This window comes from Opisthocomus hoazin, chromosome 10, assembly GCF_030867145.1.
Source record: "Opisthocomus hoazin isolate bOpiHoa1 chromosome 10, bOpiHoa1.hap1, whole genome shotgun sequence".
Classification (NCBI taxonomy): domain Eukaryota; kingdom Metazoa; phylum Chordata; class Aves; order Opisthocomiformes; family Opisthocomidae; genus Opisthocomus; species Opisthocomus hoazin.
Window position 1 is genome coordinate 17,548,506 of NC_134423.1, and position 19,057 is coordinate 17,567,562.

General features: G+C 40.1%; 1 protein-coding gene across 4 annotated transcripts in view; it reads right to left on the reverse strand.

The window, feature by feature from the left end:
- TEX9 (testis expressed 9) overlaps positions 1-18,730 on the reverse strand; it is a 33,050-nt gene extending 14,320 nt beyond the window's left edge. Inside the window, exons 1-9 of one of the 4 annotated variants that reach the window (XM_075431413.1) lie at positions 18,662-18,730; positions 17,667-18,029; positions 16,933-16,996; positions 15,298-15,374; positions 11,577-11,625; positions 10,490-10,575; positions 8,823-9,001; positions 7,950-7,997; positions 4,841-4,923 (exon numbers count right to left, since the gene is read on the reverse strand). In XM_075431413.1, coding sequence (XP_075287528.1) covers positions 4,841-4,923; positions 7,950-7,997; positions 8,823-9,001; positions 10,490-10,575; positions 11,577-11,625; positions 15,298-15,374; positions 16,933-16,935 — 525 coding nt within the window. In that variant the 5' untranslated portion in view covers positions 16,936-16,996; positions 17,667-18,029; positions 18,662-18,730. Of the gene's footprint in view, positions 1-4,840; positions 4,924-7,949; positions 7,998-8,822; positions 9,002-10,489; positions 10,576-11,576; positions 11,626-15,297; positions 15,375-16,932; positions 16,997-17,666; positions 18,030-18,661 lie in introns of those variants that run through there. The other 3 variants (XM_075431416.1, XM_075431415.1, XM_075431414.1) reach the window with 3 other exon arrangements.
- Between the last annotated feature and the right edge of the window lie 327 nt (positions 18,731-19,057).

Below are 19,057 nucleotides of genomic sequence, written 5' to 3' on the forward strand. Positions count from 1 at the left end.
CCCAAAAGGAAAACCCCTCTGGATTTTCCGAAGGATTGTGTAAAGTGATTAGAACAGAAAGGTATCAAGTTACAAGCTGCTTTGCTAGCTGCTGCTCTAAATGAAGAAAAAAAAAAAAAAAAAAGCAAAGTTCTTAGAAGTTAAGCAACAGAAAAACAAAATGAAAAAGAGGGGAAACAAGGTAACTTTTTACAGTATGGACTACTAGTGGAGTGTGACTCAGAATACAATACTCCTGTGTTACCAGTAAAAAAAAAAAAAAAAAAAAACCAAAAACAGGTGGAACTTACTGGGTAGTACAGGATTTCAGAGAAGTGAATAATATTGTTAGGGGCATACACCCTGTGGTAGCAAGTATGGTTTACGGTATTGGATTTAAAGGATGCATTCTTCTGTCTGCCTTTAGCCAAAGAAAATCTGAATTTATTTGCATTTGAGTGGGAAAATCCTATCATGGGTAAAAAAAAACCCCAGCTTGCCTGGACAGTGTCACCCCAAGGTTTTAAGCATAACCCAACAATCTTTAGAAATCAGCTAGCATGAGAACTTGAAGCATGGAACCCTTCCTCCAGAGATGGAACCCTTTTACAGTACATTAATAGCAACTGAAACAAAACCTGACTGTATACAGTGGACTATCAGTTTGTTAAACTTTTTGAGATTAAATGGGTATCAAGTCTCTCAACAGGAAGCTCAGATGGTGCGGCAACGGGTAACCTACCTTGGATGCAAGCTGTCTGGACAAAGAGAACTAGGAACAGAACAGAATGAAGCCATCTGCAGGACTCCCCTCCGTCAGACGGTAAAAGAGCTCAGGACCTTTCTGGGACTGACAGGTTGGTGCTGGTTATGAATTTATAATTATGGAATAATAGTGAGACCCTTATGTGAACTTTTGAAAAACAACCCCACCCGATTGATCTGGTCCAAAGAAGCTCAAAATGCATTTCAGACACTTAAGAAGGATCTAATGAAGGTCCTGGCTCTGGGCCTGCCTGATGTTACTAAACCCTTTTGGCTGTTTTCTTATGAGACACAAGGCATAGCTCGGGATTCTAGCTCAACAGCTGGGACCCTAGAAAAGAGCTGTGGCCTATTTTGCTAAACAGCTGGATGGAGTAAGCAAAGGATGGCCAGGATGTCTGCAAGCTGTGGGGGCGGTGGTCTTGACTATTCAGGAAGCCCGAAAATTCACCTTGGGCAAAAGATCACAGTACCGATCTCACACAGAATATCAGCTGTACTGGAACAAAAAAGGGAACCACTGGCTTTCCCCATCCCGATTTCTACAATACCAGGCCATTCTGATTGAATCAGATGATATTAATATTGTAGTAACTAATATTACAAACCCAGCTTCTTTTCTCAGCGGGTCAATCTCTGAACCATCGGTACATGATTGCTTAGAAACCATAGAGACTGTGTACTCCAGCAGACCAGATTTGAAAGAGGAACCCCTGGAAGATGCACAGGACTCCTGGTTCACGGATGGAAGCAGCATTGTCAGACAAGGTATTCGAAAGGCCAGGTCTCTGGAGTTAACAAAACAAAAAAATATAAAAAATATGGACAGATTCCAAATATGCCTTTGGAGTTGTCCACGCTCATGGGGCAATTTGGAAGGAGCGAGGACTACTAACTGCGCAAGGGAAGCAGATTAAATACGCTGAGGAAATCCTTCAACTATTAGAAGCTGTTCAACTACCAGCAAAAGTTGCCATCATGCACTGCCGAGGTCACCTGAAGGGTAACACTGACCAGGAAAGAGGTAACAGGTTGGCTGACTCTGAAGCTAAACAGGCAGCAGAGAGAATGTAAGAGATTTTAGCCTGAATTCCAGATTATAGAAATAGAAACCTGAGTGACCAAGAAAACGTTGAGTATTCTAAAGCTGATGAAGAATTAATAGAGGGATTAGGGGGCCAAGTTCCATCCCAGGGACGGGCCTACTTAAGTGATGGCAGAATTATAATCCCTGCTAAACAGATATGGGGGGTGGTTAAAGAAGAACACAATAGGACACACTGGGGAGCGGACTCCCTGTATAAATTTTTAAATTAAAAATTACTTGGGAAAAATTTGTATACTACAGTCCGACAAGTAACCCAACAGTGTGAAACATGTTTAAAAATAACCCCAATACAGGTAACCGGGTACAATTAGGAGGTATTGGGAAGTGAAGTATACCGGGACAACATTGGCAAATTGATTTCTCTGAACTTCCAAGAAAAGGAGGGTACAAGTACTTATTAGTACTTACGGATACCTTTTCAGGTTGGCCAGAAGCATTCCCTTGTAGAACAAATAAAGCAAGGGAAGTAACTAAGGTATTATTAAATGAAATAATACCTCGATTTGGGGTACCGACAATTATCTCCTCAGATAGGGGGACGCATTTTTGTGCAGAAGTAGTGCAACAGGTCAGCAAACTGTTAGGAATCAATTGGCAGTTACATACGCCCTACAGACCACAAGCCAGTGGGCAAGTAGAAAAGATGCAAAAATATGCCAAAAAGCGAATCTATATTGGTACCAAGCATTGCCTATTGCACTACTTCGGATACGTGTAAAACCTAGGGCCAAAGAAAATTTGAGCCCTTTTGAGATACTATATGGGAGACCATATCAGGCTAAATATCAGGGGGAAGATTTGAACCAGTTGGGAAATCAGTATCTACAGAATTATGTTATATCCTTAGGAAAACAATTAGAAAGGATTAGTAAAAATGTTTTGGGTACCAGGGCTAAAGGGTTAGATCACTCGATCCATCCATTTAGCCCTGGAGATTGGGTTTATGTTAAGAATTTTTCAAGTGATCCACTGAGAGAGAAGTGGAATGGACCTTACCAGGTATTGCTGACTACCTTCACTGCAATCAAGATTAAAGAACAACCGGCCTGGATCCATTATTCCCGAGTGAAGAAGGCTCCTAAACCAGGATGGATGGTCGAAAAGGCTGGCGGTTTGAAACTATGATTGCGGCGGTAACTTTGTTAAACCTAGGCTTATTAGTAAACGCTTGGAGAGAGAACTTATATTACAATGCAATTCAGATGATAGCGAATGCCACGGGAGCTAAGGATTGTTGGATTTGTACTGCCTTACCAAAAGGTGACATGAGACTCCCTTTATACGGGGTAGGATCCACTCATTGGAATTGTGATAATAATACTTGGCCCGAGTTTTGGAGAAGACACGACGGAGGATACTGCGATCACGACAACTCGAACTACATAACTGGACCAAGATTTGACCTACAGATATTAGATAACAACACCCAGATACTGGTCAGCAATAATAGCTGCCTATGGAAAGCAAGATCCAACACTTGTTCGTGCCGACCCCCCTTCCATACACACAAAAATTGTACTTGCAGGGATGGGTGGAATAATTATTGGATCAACAAAACTACAGTAGAAGTAGGAACTTGGGATTTGAAAGGGACAGGCGCGATATATATAGATTTTTGTAACAGAACCCAATTAGAAACCTATAGCTCCTCGAACTGGGATTATTTTAGGAATGTAGCAATTGGCTGGGTAAACCGTGGAGCATTTTGCAGAGCTAATCTCACAGCCACTGATGGGGCCCTGTAAATTACACAACACGTATTGGTGGCTATGTGGTGATGGCATTAGCAGAAAGCGACTCCCTGCGGGTTGGAAGGGAATGTGTACCATAGGTCATCTAGTCAGCCAGGACCAAATATATAATCAGTCCCAAATACCTAAAGGCATATTAAGAACATCATGGAGACAAGCCAAACGGGAAGACAACCCACTTGTAAGTAGGGGAACAAAATTTAACCTCTTGGCTCCCCAATTTAGAGTGATTGAAACAATTGTTCATGGGAATGATCACACTGGTCGTTTTAGGAATACTTGTTTGCATGTCTCTCAAATGTCTCCTTTGGTGTTGTCGGGATTCAGTTGAGACACACAGTGATTGGAAAAAGGAATAAGATTAGGCACCAAATAGAATTATTTGAAAATAATACCTACAAAATAGAATAGTGAGGATTCATAGCTTTCTAGCTACAAATCCTCAAAAGAAAAGGAGGGATTGATAACTGTAAATGTAACAAATGTAACATGTAGGGGATGTTATCACTTCAGGTTGTCAGAAACAAGTCTTGGTTCTTTGTGAATATTAGGACGGTTGCAAGACAAGGGACTCCTGAATAATCCCTTTAGGCGCCTGGGCCTTGGGAGAACAGGTATGCAAACTACAGAGATAAGGAGGCTGCAGGATAATCTGAAGACCCCTGCCGAGAGACACCAAACAAACATGTGCGATGGACATTACCATATATTAATGAATTCTCGGAAAAGCCATTACTATGATAAACATTTCTTGGAAATGTAATGAATATGTATGTTAACATAGCATAAATACCTAGTAACTGTGTCTCTTCGGTGCACACGTTTGGAGGAGAGATCCCCCGTGTGCCCGGCGCCGCAATAAAGAATACCTGCTTAATAGTCTGCCGACTATTGAGTCTTCAGTTCCGGCTTTTCACGGCATCATCAGGCTCTCGGAACACCCTCCTCCCCAGCAGCGATGGCAGCACCCCACTGTCCCTGCAGCTGGGACATGTCTGCATTCCCAGTGGCTCTTTCCTTCCTCAAGTTCTTTTTCATTAACTGTATTTCACAAGCTTTTAGCCCAAGATCACATTTATACAGAAATTACTATTCTTGTCTATAAATTCTTAGGCAATTTAAAAAAAATAGAACCATAGTTCTTACTACTTGAAAGTAAAGGTGCGAGAATTCTGTTGTGATTATTTGTTAAAGGGTAACCTACTCTGCTCTACAGATAAGAAAACTTAGCTCTTACCTTTTTCCTGCATTCACACACTACACTATCCAGCTCTTCCTGCATAACACGTAACTTTGCCTTAAGAAATCTGATTTGAGCTTCTGTGAACATAAAAAGTTACATTTAGTATTCACAAGTACTCATTATTCAATGCAGAAAAGAAGCAAGACTGATGTAAGAACTATCATCTTCTTGTCTTTAAAAACACAGTACGTTGTTTATAATTATTAAAGAGAAACAGGCAAATAAAAACTCAGATTTCTAAATAAATGTTGCAAGTTTCTCATTCTTAGGCAAAACTTTGTACAGATTTTTCCTTTCAATGTCTGAACTCGACATCTTTAAAATGTAAAAGACTCCTAATTCTCAAAATTGAAAGTTATTGGAAACTTTCATCATACTATGCTATACATTACAGCATTCCTTGAGATTGAAGGCAAGAAAATTATATTGTAGGGTATGTCTACATTGCAATCAAGCTGTAGCTGCAATTTGTGTAGTCACACCCAAAGTAGTTTTAAACTGCTCACAACAAGGAATTAAATGTAGACTGCAAAACCCTCCTAACAGGTGAATACCCCTCCCACACAGTAGCCTATGCTTGTTTAAAATACACTGCTAACATTACTCAATTAATAGTTTAAAATTAAACCAATGTAATAAGTTGTTTTTTCCAAATGAAGCACTTTCTTGCTCTCGGACAGCTAAGAAACATACTACTGTCATGACACACCAAACTATGTGTGACCAGTATATTCTTTCACTCCCTGTTCCCCACCCTTTCCCCAGTTCATTCACAAGAAGCACCCCCCTGAACTTCCACAGGCACAAAGCATGGAAACAGCATGAGGATCAAGTCGAGAAACACAGGAATAACCATTATTCACAGTAAATACAACGGGAAAAGCATCAACTGGAGGAGGAGTATCTGGAGCTGAACATGAAGGGATGGATGGGTACATGTGTTCATTTGCTGTAATACGAATTCTTTTTATTTCACCCACCTTCTCTTATCAACTGTCAATTGCAGCTTAAGTTGTAAGTCTGCAGAGGCCAGTAATAAGTAGGATTTAGGAAAACACCGTGAAAAAATAAGATTCAGACTGACTTTTTTCCTCCTGTTACATCTTTGCTAGCTTCTGATAACTAGTGGCTGTCCTGAGATGGAGACCATATTGACACCATCAAGTTTCATACTCTTTCATGTACTTGTACACTATTAAGTTGTTTGATTTGCTTCATAAAACATATTGTAGTTTCGCATTCACAATATCCTGTGGCACTGAGTTGGCTAATTTAATTATGCACTATGTGAAAGAAAAACACTTTGTATAGCTTGCTTTAAATCCAATTTAATGTGACATTTACTGGTGTTTGCAGTACAAAAAGACAGCTTTCCCTTTACCATTACTGTTTTCATTACACAATCTTTCATATTGCCCTCAGTTGTTTTGTTTTCAAACTGAAGGTTCAAATTCAAGTTGTTCCACACTTCTAGTTGTTACTATATACTCTTTCCTGTATCCTTCCTAGTTCTGCATCCTGGGTTTGAGATGGGGTGTGCAGAACTGTCATGCTCAAGATGGGGTAGCATCAATTATATATTACATATATTGTACAACAGTACAATATTTTGTTTTCTGTTATCTTCTGAAGGATTTCTAACAGTCAATTTGCCTTTTCCACTGTGAACAAGCAATAAGTTTGTGCTTTTGAAGATGTCTTCATTAGTAAAAACTAAACGAAGTCCAACTCAGAAGTAGGTGTAATTGGAGTTGTTTTGTCTATCAGCATTACTTTGTACTCTTTAATGCTGGATATAATCATCCATTCTATCACTGCACTCAGTACCACGACATTCTTCTACAACAGTCAGTTGAAGAAAGTTGTAGAAGAAAATGTCAGTTTTAACTATCCTAAAATCATTGTTTCATATATACATTTCTTTACCAGCTATCGTTCCTTTTTTCCAGATTATTTTTCTGTATATTGAACAATGTAAGCTCCATGACAGATTACTCTAGGACTATACCACTACCTGCAAAAACTGGTTGTTTCTTTTTACCATTTTGTTTCTGCTTTTACTCAGTTATTAATCCACAGACAACTTCTCTTCTGTCTCAGACAGCTCTGTGTCATTAAGAGCACCTAGTAGTAAAGTGTGTTGAAAATCCAAGAGCACAACTAGAACCAGATCAGCCTTAGGAGATGGCTATGATCAAAAATTAGTTTGAATTCTCACAAGAGGTAAAGATAATTAAACAATTAGCTTCCTAACTGGTCAATTTTTATCACCTGATAAGGCTGATAAGGGGGAGGGGTATCACTTAATAGGATGGTCTTAGATTATAAAGTAACTGACAGTTTAAGGAATGGTAAACAAGAAATTGACTTCTGAGAGACTCTGATGCTCTACAAGGAAGGATAGGTGTTTTGAACTCCTGAGATAATCTGAAGATTAACATGAAGCACAACAACACATTCAGGTATTTTGCTCATATGTGTGAGGGTATATTAGATAAAAATAGAGCTTCACCTTCAGCTTTCTATATGTGCTTCTATTATTGCTTGTAACTGCAGAGTTCAGTTACAACCTACAAAAACAGCCTGAGAAAAATAATGTGTAAGCTACTGTGTTGGCAGAAAAATGGCTGCACTGCAATAACCTGTGATCATGAAAGAAAGATATGGAACTGAAGTTCAGGAAAAGCACTGTAAGAAGCTCAAGGAAAGGGTGATGCTATGGAACACTACCAGCACATTGGCCTAGAAAGTCTAGCACAGGCACGTAAGCCTAAGGAGTTCCCTACTAGGATATGCCCGCTAAGCAATCAGCCCGCTCTGTAACAGGGCCTATTTAGTACCTACGTCTACTTCTTTGTGAAAACTGTAACTGTTCTGGGAGTTTGGCGCTGCTAGCATGCTCTGCAATAACTTATTTAGCATATTAAGGAGGCATTCACGGTGTTCTAAATAGTCAATAACAAATTTAAAAAGTAAAATATCAATCCAGAGTATTTTAATTTTATTTCCTTGTTAAAGTTACAGGAACAATTCTCAATACTCAAATACATGCCCTTGGTCGACAAGACCGGATTTATTAGACACCAATAATAACTTGAGTTACCTTGAAAGTTTTGGTGTAAACTTTCCATGGAGTCCAAAGTAATTCCTTCTTAGTTTGGGAACAAAAAGTATAAAAAAAGTATCTGAGGATCTGTTTTTGGAGACTTAGCAAAAGAAGACTTGCACAGAATTACATGGGTTAGAAATCAAGCTACTTCTGTGTTGGCATGCTTGTTGACACCAAGCTGTGAGATTAAAAGAAGTGGTTTTGGGAATTTTGTACTACTGCAGTGAATTTCTGACTTCATGCTTGCTTTAGCATTGTAAGAAACTACTTAAACCCTCTTTTATCACACCAGAGCCAAGAAGACAGATGTGCATCATGCCTTTAGCTTTGCTGCCTATACTGCAATTCCCTTTCCTACTATATTTCCAGGACAAACATAAACACACCATTTGGAGTGGGAAAGTATCTGGAGGATTCTCACTCAAGCACTGTTGCTGAAACACTACTTCATTTAAGCCACTTACTAAGATCCACAGCACTGATCTGAGGAAAGGCTTTTTCCTCTAAAGGCAGCATCTGCGCAAAGGGCTGAAGCTTAGCTTTTTGGAAATACAAGCTTAGCATCATGTATTTCTGTTTCCCCAGTGAAATGAATCAAATGTTATGCACACACTCAACATACGTAACCATCCAAATGTCTTCCTACAAAGGTGGAAATCAAGATAAAAATTCACTTTTCCCCATGATTAGTCAAATGTGACCAGATCTTTCTCTAGGACTACATAAAGAAAACCTTCTTTTCCTTTAACTTAAGGGCTTTAGAATTTTCCCTGTAATTTCTACAGAAACTGTTCCTTTTTTCTGCAGAAGAGCCCACTTATAACTGTCAGGAAGAATGGAAGTACTTAACCATTAGAGGAAACCTACCTGCTCCAATTTCATTTCCAACGCTTGGAATAATATCATCATCTAGACAATCTGGTAAGCCTCCTTGCTCTAGTTTTTCTTCAGTTTTGCTTATTGTTTTTGCTAAAGAAAAATCTATGCAATCCTCCAGTACTGCAACATCATCAGCACTTTGTACTTCCAGGTTTCTTACTTTTGAACTAAAAAAAAAAGCAAACTTTAGATTTTAAATTTATAATACAAAAAAAAATTACAAAAATATAGCATAATTGCTATTTTTAAAAAGAGTACATGGTTATTTACCTAATGCAACTTCATTGCTTGCATTTGTATGAAAGATGCACTGATGGCAATTTCTCATTTTCTTTATGTAAGACACCTTTACTATATTCCGCATTAACAATTACAGGATTTTACATGTTATAATGTAGGAGGCAGAGAAACAGCACCATTTTCTACTGAGAAGAGTTTGGCATGGTCTTCTCATCCAACAACTTCATAACTAAATCAGAGTAAAAGAAAGAAACAAGAGGATTGTACTCTTGGCTTCAGCTACTACCCTCGGCCTTAAATTCTCCTCTTTTTTCCCCCTGCACGTTAACTTTTCTAGAACTCTGTCCTCTCTAGCTACACTCCTACCCTACTGCCACAATTTCTGTATCATTATGCCTGGCCTAGGAAACTTCATTGACCCTAGAAGGTGCATACCAAAGCTTTCATAAAACCAAAAACACAAGGTATGTGACACATAGGGTATCTCCTCAGCTTTCTTTCATAAAAGAAACATTAGTTGCCACAGGACCTGAAGCTCCTAAATCCTTATTCCAATATACCCTCATCTCACTGCAGCCTCCCAACTCCTTCTAGCTGCTTTCTCCCACAACTTTGGGTTCACCCCGCAGGTCCTGTATCGGCACTTCTAAATCTTGTGATGACAGCCTCCCCTGAGCTGCCCAAGGGAGGTCCAAAGGGTCCACAAGTGACTCCCAAGTCCTGAAAGACAGCTTTGGCCTGGGTCAATTCCATGTTCTGCCACCTTATGGACAATTTTCATCTTATTTGGTATTTGTCTCTATCTTGTGGCAGTTTTAAATTGCTCCCAGGGTTTTATGTGTTTCTCTATTCTTATCTTTTGTCCAGATCTCAATTTCTTGCTTTTACAACTTTGAATTTGCTATCTACAGAGCTGACGCTTTTCAGCTTGAAACCTCTGAAAGCTATGGTTCTGTTACTGACTCTCTCTTGTCCTGCGAGCCCAAGATTCACCAAAATAGGGGAAACCCTCCAGGGCCTCATGTTTCCCATCACAAGCCTGATCACCAATCTGTCTGCACTACCTAACTGTGCTCTCAGGTTGGCTCAGATGATGTATTTCCCACATGTACGCTCATTAGGCATCCTTTCACTGACAGAGTCAACAGAGTTTAACTGTCAGCCTTGAGCAGTGCTTGAGCAGAAAGCAACAGTTTCATTGTTATAATATTAATCGCATGTTCACTAATAATTTTTGGTGCTCTATGCAAGTAAGCAGAGATAGCTACATGGTGGAACTGCAGAGGACCAAAAGTTTGCTACATTTATTTATACAAAGATTTGTAAATGTAGAAGCATACATGAATAAAAACAACCTGATAAAGGAAAACAGCAACTAAAATATTTTATTACAAACACAGATGTGTATGATATACCTTGAAGTTGCTCTTTTTCCTGTACTTCCGGAGTATGGTCTGTTTGGAGCCATGGGCATGGAAGCACATTTCTTCTTGTTTGCTAGCTAGAAATTTTTTTCAGAAAGTAGTGATTTTTTAAAAAATTAGTTAGGAATTACTTCTTTCTAGTGTTTTTATGGTTTTTTTTTCTTTTTCATACATTCAGACTCCAGAATGCTTTTCAAAGTATGCTTTTCAAACTCTCAAAAGCACCATTTTTCAGTTTTATTTGCACTCGTCTTTTCCTTGCAACTTTTATGTCCATATGCCCAAACTATAATACAACCAATAGTCATCTGCTTGTGGGAGTTTTTGTACACATAATAAATTTATGCATAAGCAAGGCTCTCAGCTAACATCAGGATATTAACTATTAGACTGTTGAAGTTTCTTTGAAAAATGCTTATCGTACCTTTAAAAACATGCTATTTTTATGCATTATTTTAACCTTATAAATTCACTGTAGAAGGAAGATGTAATAATACTTTTGTTACTTTCACCCAAGTAAGTATTATTCACAAATTAGGGGTTTTTTTCTACTGTATTCTGATAAATAACTGAAGACAGTACCTTGGTAGCTTTAGCTCACCTCCTAAAAGATTCAGTGTAATTGTAACTAGAGGCTAGTGCATTTGTTCCTAATCTCAATCTCCTTTTTCTATTATGTTTCCCTTCCTGTATTCAGTTATTTTGACTACTTATTATTACACCTAGAAGACAGTAGTACTGCCTTTAGTATTATATTGGTGGGGCAGGGAAGGGGAGAAGGAAGAAATAAATTATGTTCTAATATTGGAATTCTTTATTTGATGTTCAAAAAAACTGAACACTTCTGTCAGTGTTTTACAGAAGAGGAAACTTGGAACACAAAAACTGATGATGTAAGTCCACTTAACCACCAGTGGCACTCGGAAACCCTGGTAACACTGTCCCTGTAGCACTGCTTCGAACATCATTTCCTTTTGGCTTCCCACCCATGTAAGTCGCCATTGCAGCACAGCCTCAAAACCAGAAATAATATGTGGAAATTATACTGGAAGATAAATTAACCAGGATAGTTTGATACCTTGGCATGTGAGCATGAAAGAGATGAAACTTCAGGACCGAGGGGATCCCTGCAGTAAAAAATTTAAAAAATAAAAATTCACTGAACATGTATAGCAAACAAACATTTTACAATAAAAATTCAACTCCCCTGTCAGAATCGGGAGAATAACATTTTATATGTCTAGAATAAACAACATAGCCAAGGTGGGAACATACACTAAATTCAGTCATAAATTCAGTCTCATTCTCTGTCTTTCCATTCTACCTCATTTGCTATCTAAATCCCCTATTAAGTCTAGGACATCTAACACAATAGTTTACTTGTGTACCAGCATCTGAATCTCATCTCCTGCAATTCAGGTGACTGCTGCAACTACTGGCTTATTAGATCAAAGATTCCCTGTACCAGGGAGCACTTAGACAGTATGCAAGGTGTTACAAGCGACATTCACAATCCATTTACCAAAGATCACCAACAACTCAGTGGTTAATACGCCTACCTGATATGCAAACCCCTGAATTAATACAAAGAAAATGAAGATACAAACCAGTGTCCTGTACATCCTAAGAGGGAGTGCAGTTGTATGCTCAGATTGACTGTTGCCAAGTCAATTGACAGGGACTAGCAAGTGAATATGAGGTGGGAGCAATTTATAAATTAGGCCTCACAAAATTTTCTCTGAAATATGTATTATAAATGCTGTATCTATTTTACAGATGAAAAAAACAGGAATAGAAAAGCAGCTTTCCTATCTGCTTATTTGGCTGAAAACCATGCTTCTTAGTAATAGAGCTTCAGGTTATATGATTATTTTAAAAATCTGCTGGAAACAAGCAGACAGTTTTAGCATGCTGTGTACTATTCAGGTCAAGTTTCTTGTCACATATATAACTTTTTTGCTTCCAGAATGAGTTATGTCAATCTGTGTTGTTGCACTGAACGGCTACTTTTTTACTATCCTTTATAATTTTTTATTTCAATTAAAATGCTGGCTCATAAGATTTGGAATAAAATTTAAATTTCAGGCACATCAAGTCACCTCATTTTTTTTGCCTAGCTGATGTGAGCAAATGTTTAGATCTTGCCTTTAAAAATTTCACAGACATCCATTCATCAACAAGAATTATCTGCACAAAGCTCCAGATTTTATTAATCAAAAAAAAAAAACAACCCAGAGAAATCGTCTGTGTGTGGCTGGCAACAGACTTCAAAAATAGGCTGATTAGTTTTTGTCTATTTACCCTATTTTCCTCGTGCTTCCTTCCTATTGGCTAGCCTTAGGAGCGTGCAGAAGGTGAGGATTTGCTGCCACAGAAACAGCAGTTCTATGTTATTCTGAAAAATATGAAAATACAACCCTCTCTATACTCAAGAAAACAATAACGTTCCTTCCATCAACAGACAAATTTGTTCCTACAGTAGCTGTTCTCAGGGCCTTCTTTTAAAAAAAAAAAACAACTAAGCAAACAAAAAAAACACCCCTCATTGTTCACTAAATTCCTCAAACTTGTTTAACCTTCATGGTTTCTCTCCTCTTCCCTTACATTGCAACCCATTTTTAAAACCTCATAATACAGTTCTATTGTTGTTTGGTAAGTGAAATTAACGGATAAATCCTGAAAAGGTATACAACTAAGTAGCTAAAGGATTGTGGCAACTCTGAAACAGAAGCTAATGTTTAACAATTCCATCTCTGCATGTAAACACGAGATGCATGTGCATGAGCAAACCCTTTGTGTTTGCTAATCCTATTCAAAGCCTATAGCATGCTTGCCCATGCGCGTACAGTTCCCATCGCCATGAGCCTGGCAATGCTCTGAAGAGTGAAAGTGTAAACAAAAGCTGATTTCAATGCGGTGTCACTGGATCTGTTTTGTCTCTATGTAATTCAAGTTTCTGTGCAAAAAATATGCTATAAAAACTCCAGAACAATTTATTTTAAAATATACATTGACTTGGAGAGTAATTTAAGTATTTGTTGCCTTCTTTTTTACTTCTCTTACTCATTTTTTTTGTCTCTTAACCTGGTTTTATTTCTTCCCCTGATACTATCTCTTTCTTTGCTTCAATTTCTCCCCTTCTTTCCAGTTGCTTTAGTGTTCATTCTCCTTAAAGGAATCAATGGAACTTTCAAATGGATACTTCAAAAATAGCTCAAGTGCTTCTTTTAGATTTATGGCCTATCTGCTTGCACAATTTCGAAAGAAAAAAAATGTAATTAAATATTAAATACTTGGAACTAATCTAATTGAATGGCCTCAATGTTCACTCATGGATAACCAGTGTGCCTAATTCCTAGCACACATTTCTGATTTTTTTCACTACAGCATGGGATTTCAGTTCTTCCCTCACATAAATGTTTACCAGAAGACAGATTGTGGTTGTTTTAAGATGTTTTAATTTATGTAGGTAACTGGTAGATTAGCTGATACTCTGACATGCTAATTGCCAATTTTTTGTTTTCATTCTTTCAGCCCTCCCATTTATTTCAAATGTATACCATCAAAGCTGTTAACTCCCTTTGTGGGGCTGAATCCTTCAATCACATTACTTCATAAAACAGCCCTGTAACTCAACTTCAGTTTGAAGATCTTAAAAGATCTTCTGTCTACTGTTCAAAATCCATCTAACGCAACATAAAACTAAAGCAAGATCCAGAATTTGTTTACAAAGGATGATTATACTGATAACATTTGGAGTTTCTATTTTCTTCCCCCTCTACAACTGACAGAATAGCTTTAAAATAACCCAGGAGTAATTTAACTATGGTAGCAAACTTTTGCTGTTATAGCCAGGCCTCTATCACAGACTTGCTGTCACATCTTTCTTTGTACTGAAAAACCCTTTTACATTCATAAAAAAACTTTTTGTTTTCGCTTTTACTCTGCACAGAAGTAATCATTTTATCATCTCTACCAGACTTTCACATACACTATTTAAAAACATTTTCCCAGCTGCAGCTTAACATTTGAAGCACCTTGTAGCCTGGCCCCATATCTCTGTTGTCCAGATTAGTGGCATCATAAATTTAGGAACCTACCAGATCAGATCCTTGATAAACTGTGTATTAGTCTATCGCAAATTCACCCACTCCCTGTACTATCAATACACAAACCCTTGAACAACAAAGTAAATCATAATGCCCCCAAATAACTCAGTAAATATGGCCTTGTGTCCACTCCAGAGCTCACGGGCTGGAACACCCAGGCCAAACCCCACAGCTGTACACATGTTCGTCCAGGCCAAAGGCACGTCGGCCTCAGCAGTGCAATGATATCCAAGTTCCAGACGGTGGCAGCTGGATGTTTGTCTGTCTCAGGGTTTTGTGTTTGGTTTTTTTTAGTCAAGCACTTCCTGTCCCAGAAACATTTAGGCCAAGTTAAATGTGAACCAGTATCTATTTCTTCGTTTTGTCAGCTGAACTGGTTAAAAAACATCTACTGCTGTCTATTGCTCTGTACTGCAAAGAAGCCTGTTACCTTACCTTGCTTTTGTACAGATGTCAGCACTACTTAGCACCCTAGACAGAATGTTTCAGCCAAATGAAGACTTCCTTGAAATAACAAGGAACAACACTTACTTAGTGTCAATAGTTTCAAATAATAAGAACAAATTTAGACTCCACCAATCTAGTACACTGCAAAGACAGACCAAACAGGACTAGGGCGCAAGTCCGGGTGTGCAGGATCAGTGTGAAAGATTCCCCACGAATTATATGCAGCAGTTGTAAAGCACATACCTCTGTCTGTCGTCTTCACGCAATCTAGCCTGTACTGAAACTGGTCTAGATAGTATCTCCTGTTGGCCTTTCTTTATCTGGGGGGGAAGGCAAAAAAAAAAGTCAATTTTGGGGGGAATATAATCCATTAAAGATGAATTACATATTTGTAAATCACAGATCACAACAACTATAGTCTACTATGGAAAAGAATGGAAACTACAGTCTACTGTGGAAAAGAACTTCTCAAACACAGGAAAAGATGGATAAAAATTAAAATGCCATGGCTAGCCCCCAACATTTATTTCTGCTGCACAACATGTAATTGCCTTTTGTCTGTAAAAATTTGCCCAGCTTAATATTGTCTGAGATGCTCTTACCCTACCTCCTTTTTCTCTGAAATGTAGGAGTAACAAATGCACAGCAGGTGGAACAAATTTTCAGTTTTGCATATTGCACAATAAGCTTTAAAAATAAATCTTCACTCATGCAATACAACCATAATTGCGCACTGGTATGTTTTAGGTACTTTAGAGAACAATTCAGTCTGAATGTTCAGATAGCTTCTATGTTGCTAAGTTACAGTTAGAAAGCATAATCCAGAAGAAAATGCAGTTGTCCTCTTTGGTCTTCTGATTTTTGGGTTTTTCTAAACTTAGATTGTTTTTCTTTTGTTGTTAAATGTGTATCTGTGCAATCTAGCAGTGCAGTGTAGTATATTAATATATCTAAGTGTCCTGAGAATATTTGATCTTCTGCTGTATTTAGAGAAGGGGGGAAGTGATTTTGTTGTTGCCGTTTTTTAAAGGAAAGAGACTAGATGCTATTTTGGACGCTTCATCTGCTTCTGTTCAAATGCCAAGCAGTTAGCCTCAGCTTATCACAGCTCAAGAGAAGAATATGTTTTCACAGGACATAAAAATGGAATTTCAACAGCTGGAAAAGTGCATACAAGTATAGCCTTCCAGAAGAGATAATAATTTGCTTTTTAAGCTTTATTTATTTGACTGCACTTACAATTAATATATCTAATTAGGCAGAATACTTTCTCCAAACTGTTTTGGGCATAAACCATACCTCTTCTGTTGCCTTTTTTTAGTTTATCCAATTTTCATATAAAAACTTGACTGTCTGGTACACAACAATTATCTATGTTAAAAGATAATACTGACAATAAGCAGGAAATTTTTCTAAGGTTTCCTTCTTACTAACTACATATTTTCTATTTATGTTGCTTGTTCTTTGTATTTCTTTCAGCTTCAACAACATAGATCCTATTTGACCAGGATGTTATTGCAACAGTATCTGGTTTTCAAATACTAATTTTTTTAGTATTTAAGATATAAACCCACCTACAGCTACTTTTCTTAAATATCATAAACAAGTTTTTTATGTGGGTTTATGTATATATCTGCACAAATACTCTACTCATCTATGTGAACGTCTACCTACCTCAGGAAATTATACAAAAACTATTTTGGGATGTGTTTTTAGTAGAAGTTTACAATTTTGAAAAAAAGAAATTAAATGCTTATATTGCATTTGAAACCAAAATACTTTCAGTTGTCATGGTCTAAACAATTTATTTTGAAACTTGACCCTGTGTGCATGTGAATCAAGGCTGAATTATGTTAACAGTCTGCATAACCTACTCACCATTATTTCTTCAGCCTGACGCACCAGTTTTTCTGTTTTTGCTTCTAATTCTGCATTCAGTCGCCTGAAAGAGTAAGAATGCTCATCACCGAGTTTTTGGAAGATTTAAAAGAAATAAATGTAAGTACGACAGTATCTTTTCCTGAGCTAAGTGAAATTTTAATAATTTCTACATAGGAACACTGAAATAACTTTGTTAATACCCTGAAGCATATGTTTCAGCAATTTCCTGGGCTTCTGTCAAATCAATAGTAATAAAACACCTATATCTATTAAACAGTAAGGTTTAGACTATAATTCTGAGAGGTAAAGGGTGTCCTCGTTTTTGGCTATATGTCGTTGCTTAATATACATTTATATGTATATTATATATATGTATAATGTCTTTATTTTTTCAACGCTTTCTGGTTTTAACACAGTCCTTAGGTCTACTTGGCAGCAGGGGTTGGGAAAGGAGTCATGTGCGATCACACTACTTGATCGCATAATTAAAATGTGTCGCTACACACATGTACGGGTTAAAACAAGCTTGTGCTCTTGCACGCTTCACTTTACAGCTTTTCACGCTGGGTGACTGAGAGAGTTTCTGAGAGGTGGCTCCTTGTCCATCCTCACCACTCATAGGGGCTGGGAACTGGCAGGCAACGGAGCCAGTGCTTTTACACACGCTTTCACTGCGTTTGTCACAGGCTTTGGAGCGCTTAAGCTTTTCTCTGACAGGCTTAAGCACTTACACAACCAGAATTTAGAAGTAATGCCAGTGTTTTAACTGCAGAAACAGCCAGTGTCCGACGCGGTGGGCTGGAGGCGAGGTCTAGCGCAGGGCACAGCCTGCCCCGCGGCGCCTGGGGGCAGAGGCGGGGAGCGAAGCCGCTGCCCTGGGCACTCGCCGCTGCGCGCCGCGGGGGAGCGACGTGAGGGCCTGGGACAGCGGGGAGCAGCTCTATGAAGACGGCCGGCAGCGCGGGGTGAGGCTGAGGTGACGGGGCTGGCCGCCGCCCCCGGCCGCCTCCTTACTTGTACTCCTCCTCCTTGGCCAGCGAGGCGCCGGTCCCCGCGGCGGCGGGCAGCAGCGGGCCGCCGGGCGCTCTCCGCACCTGCAGCGAGGACGAGTTAGTGTAGGGGGCGGGCACGGCGCGGCCACCCTGCCCCGCGCCCCTGCCCGCTGCATTGGCTCGTCTCCCCCCGCCCGAGCCGCCGCCTTACCCCGGGCAGGCGCCCGCCCCGCCGGACCCGGCTGCCGCCGCCCGCCGCCATTTTGTTCGCGCGGAGGCTGCTGCGTGGCGTCGCCTTTGCCAGGGCAACCGGCTGGCTGCCGCTGCTCCCTTCCCTCCCCCCCCCCGCCAAGCCTCCCGGCGCTGCGGGGTGCGGAGGGCAGGGACAGGGGCAGTCCCGGGGCAGCCCTTGCTGCTAGGCAGCGGGAGGCTGAAACGCCTCGTCCCCCTTCCCTTCGCAGAGGTTGGCGCCAGGGTGACGCCTTGTCGGGAGCCCTGTGACAAGACTGCGGCCCGAGGGCCGGGGACGGGACCCCCGAGCAGAGCCCAGGGGAGCGGCCGGCTCCTGGCATGGCGCTGGGCGCCCAGGGGCGCGAGGGAGGGCCAAGGGGTGAGCTCCGAGGTGGCATCACACTTGCTGTTGTAATACGCATTTATTGCAACCCTCCTGTTCGAGCCTTTCGTCTTGCTACATGTCCTGCCACCATCCCTTCATTTCAGTGTCTTAAACTTACGTGTTTGCAGCCTTACAGCAGCTGTTCCACCCTGCCCACTGCTCCCTTGAGCTGTGGTCTCTGTCGTTTGTGTTCCGTTTTCTGTGATGGTCGTCCTCTTCTAGCCTTGTCCTCTGCCATGTGTTTGAATCTCCCCTGTGTTTTTGTCCCTCGCCCCCGCACGGTTTGATTTGCTGCGGTTCTGCTTCCCCGTCACCCTGGAGCCCGTTCCCTCTCGCCCATCTCTCACCCAAGTTTCCAGCGGATGCTGGCCCTCCGCGCGCCAGCAGCCCCGTGTCCTGTGCCCACGTGGGCAGCTGCGTGTCTGTGCAGCAGGAGTGGCACAGGCCCATCCCCGGAGTTACGTGGGCTGGTGTGTTTGCAGTGAAGGGGTTTGCACCGGGCCATCAGAGGGGC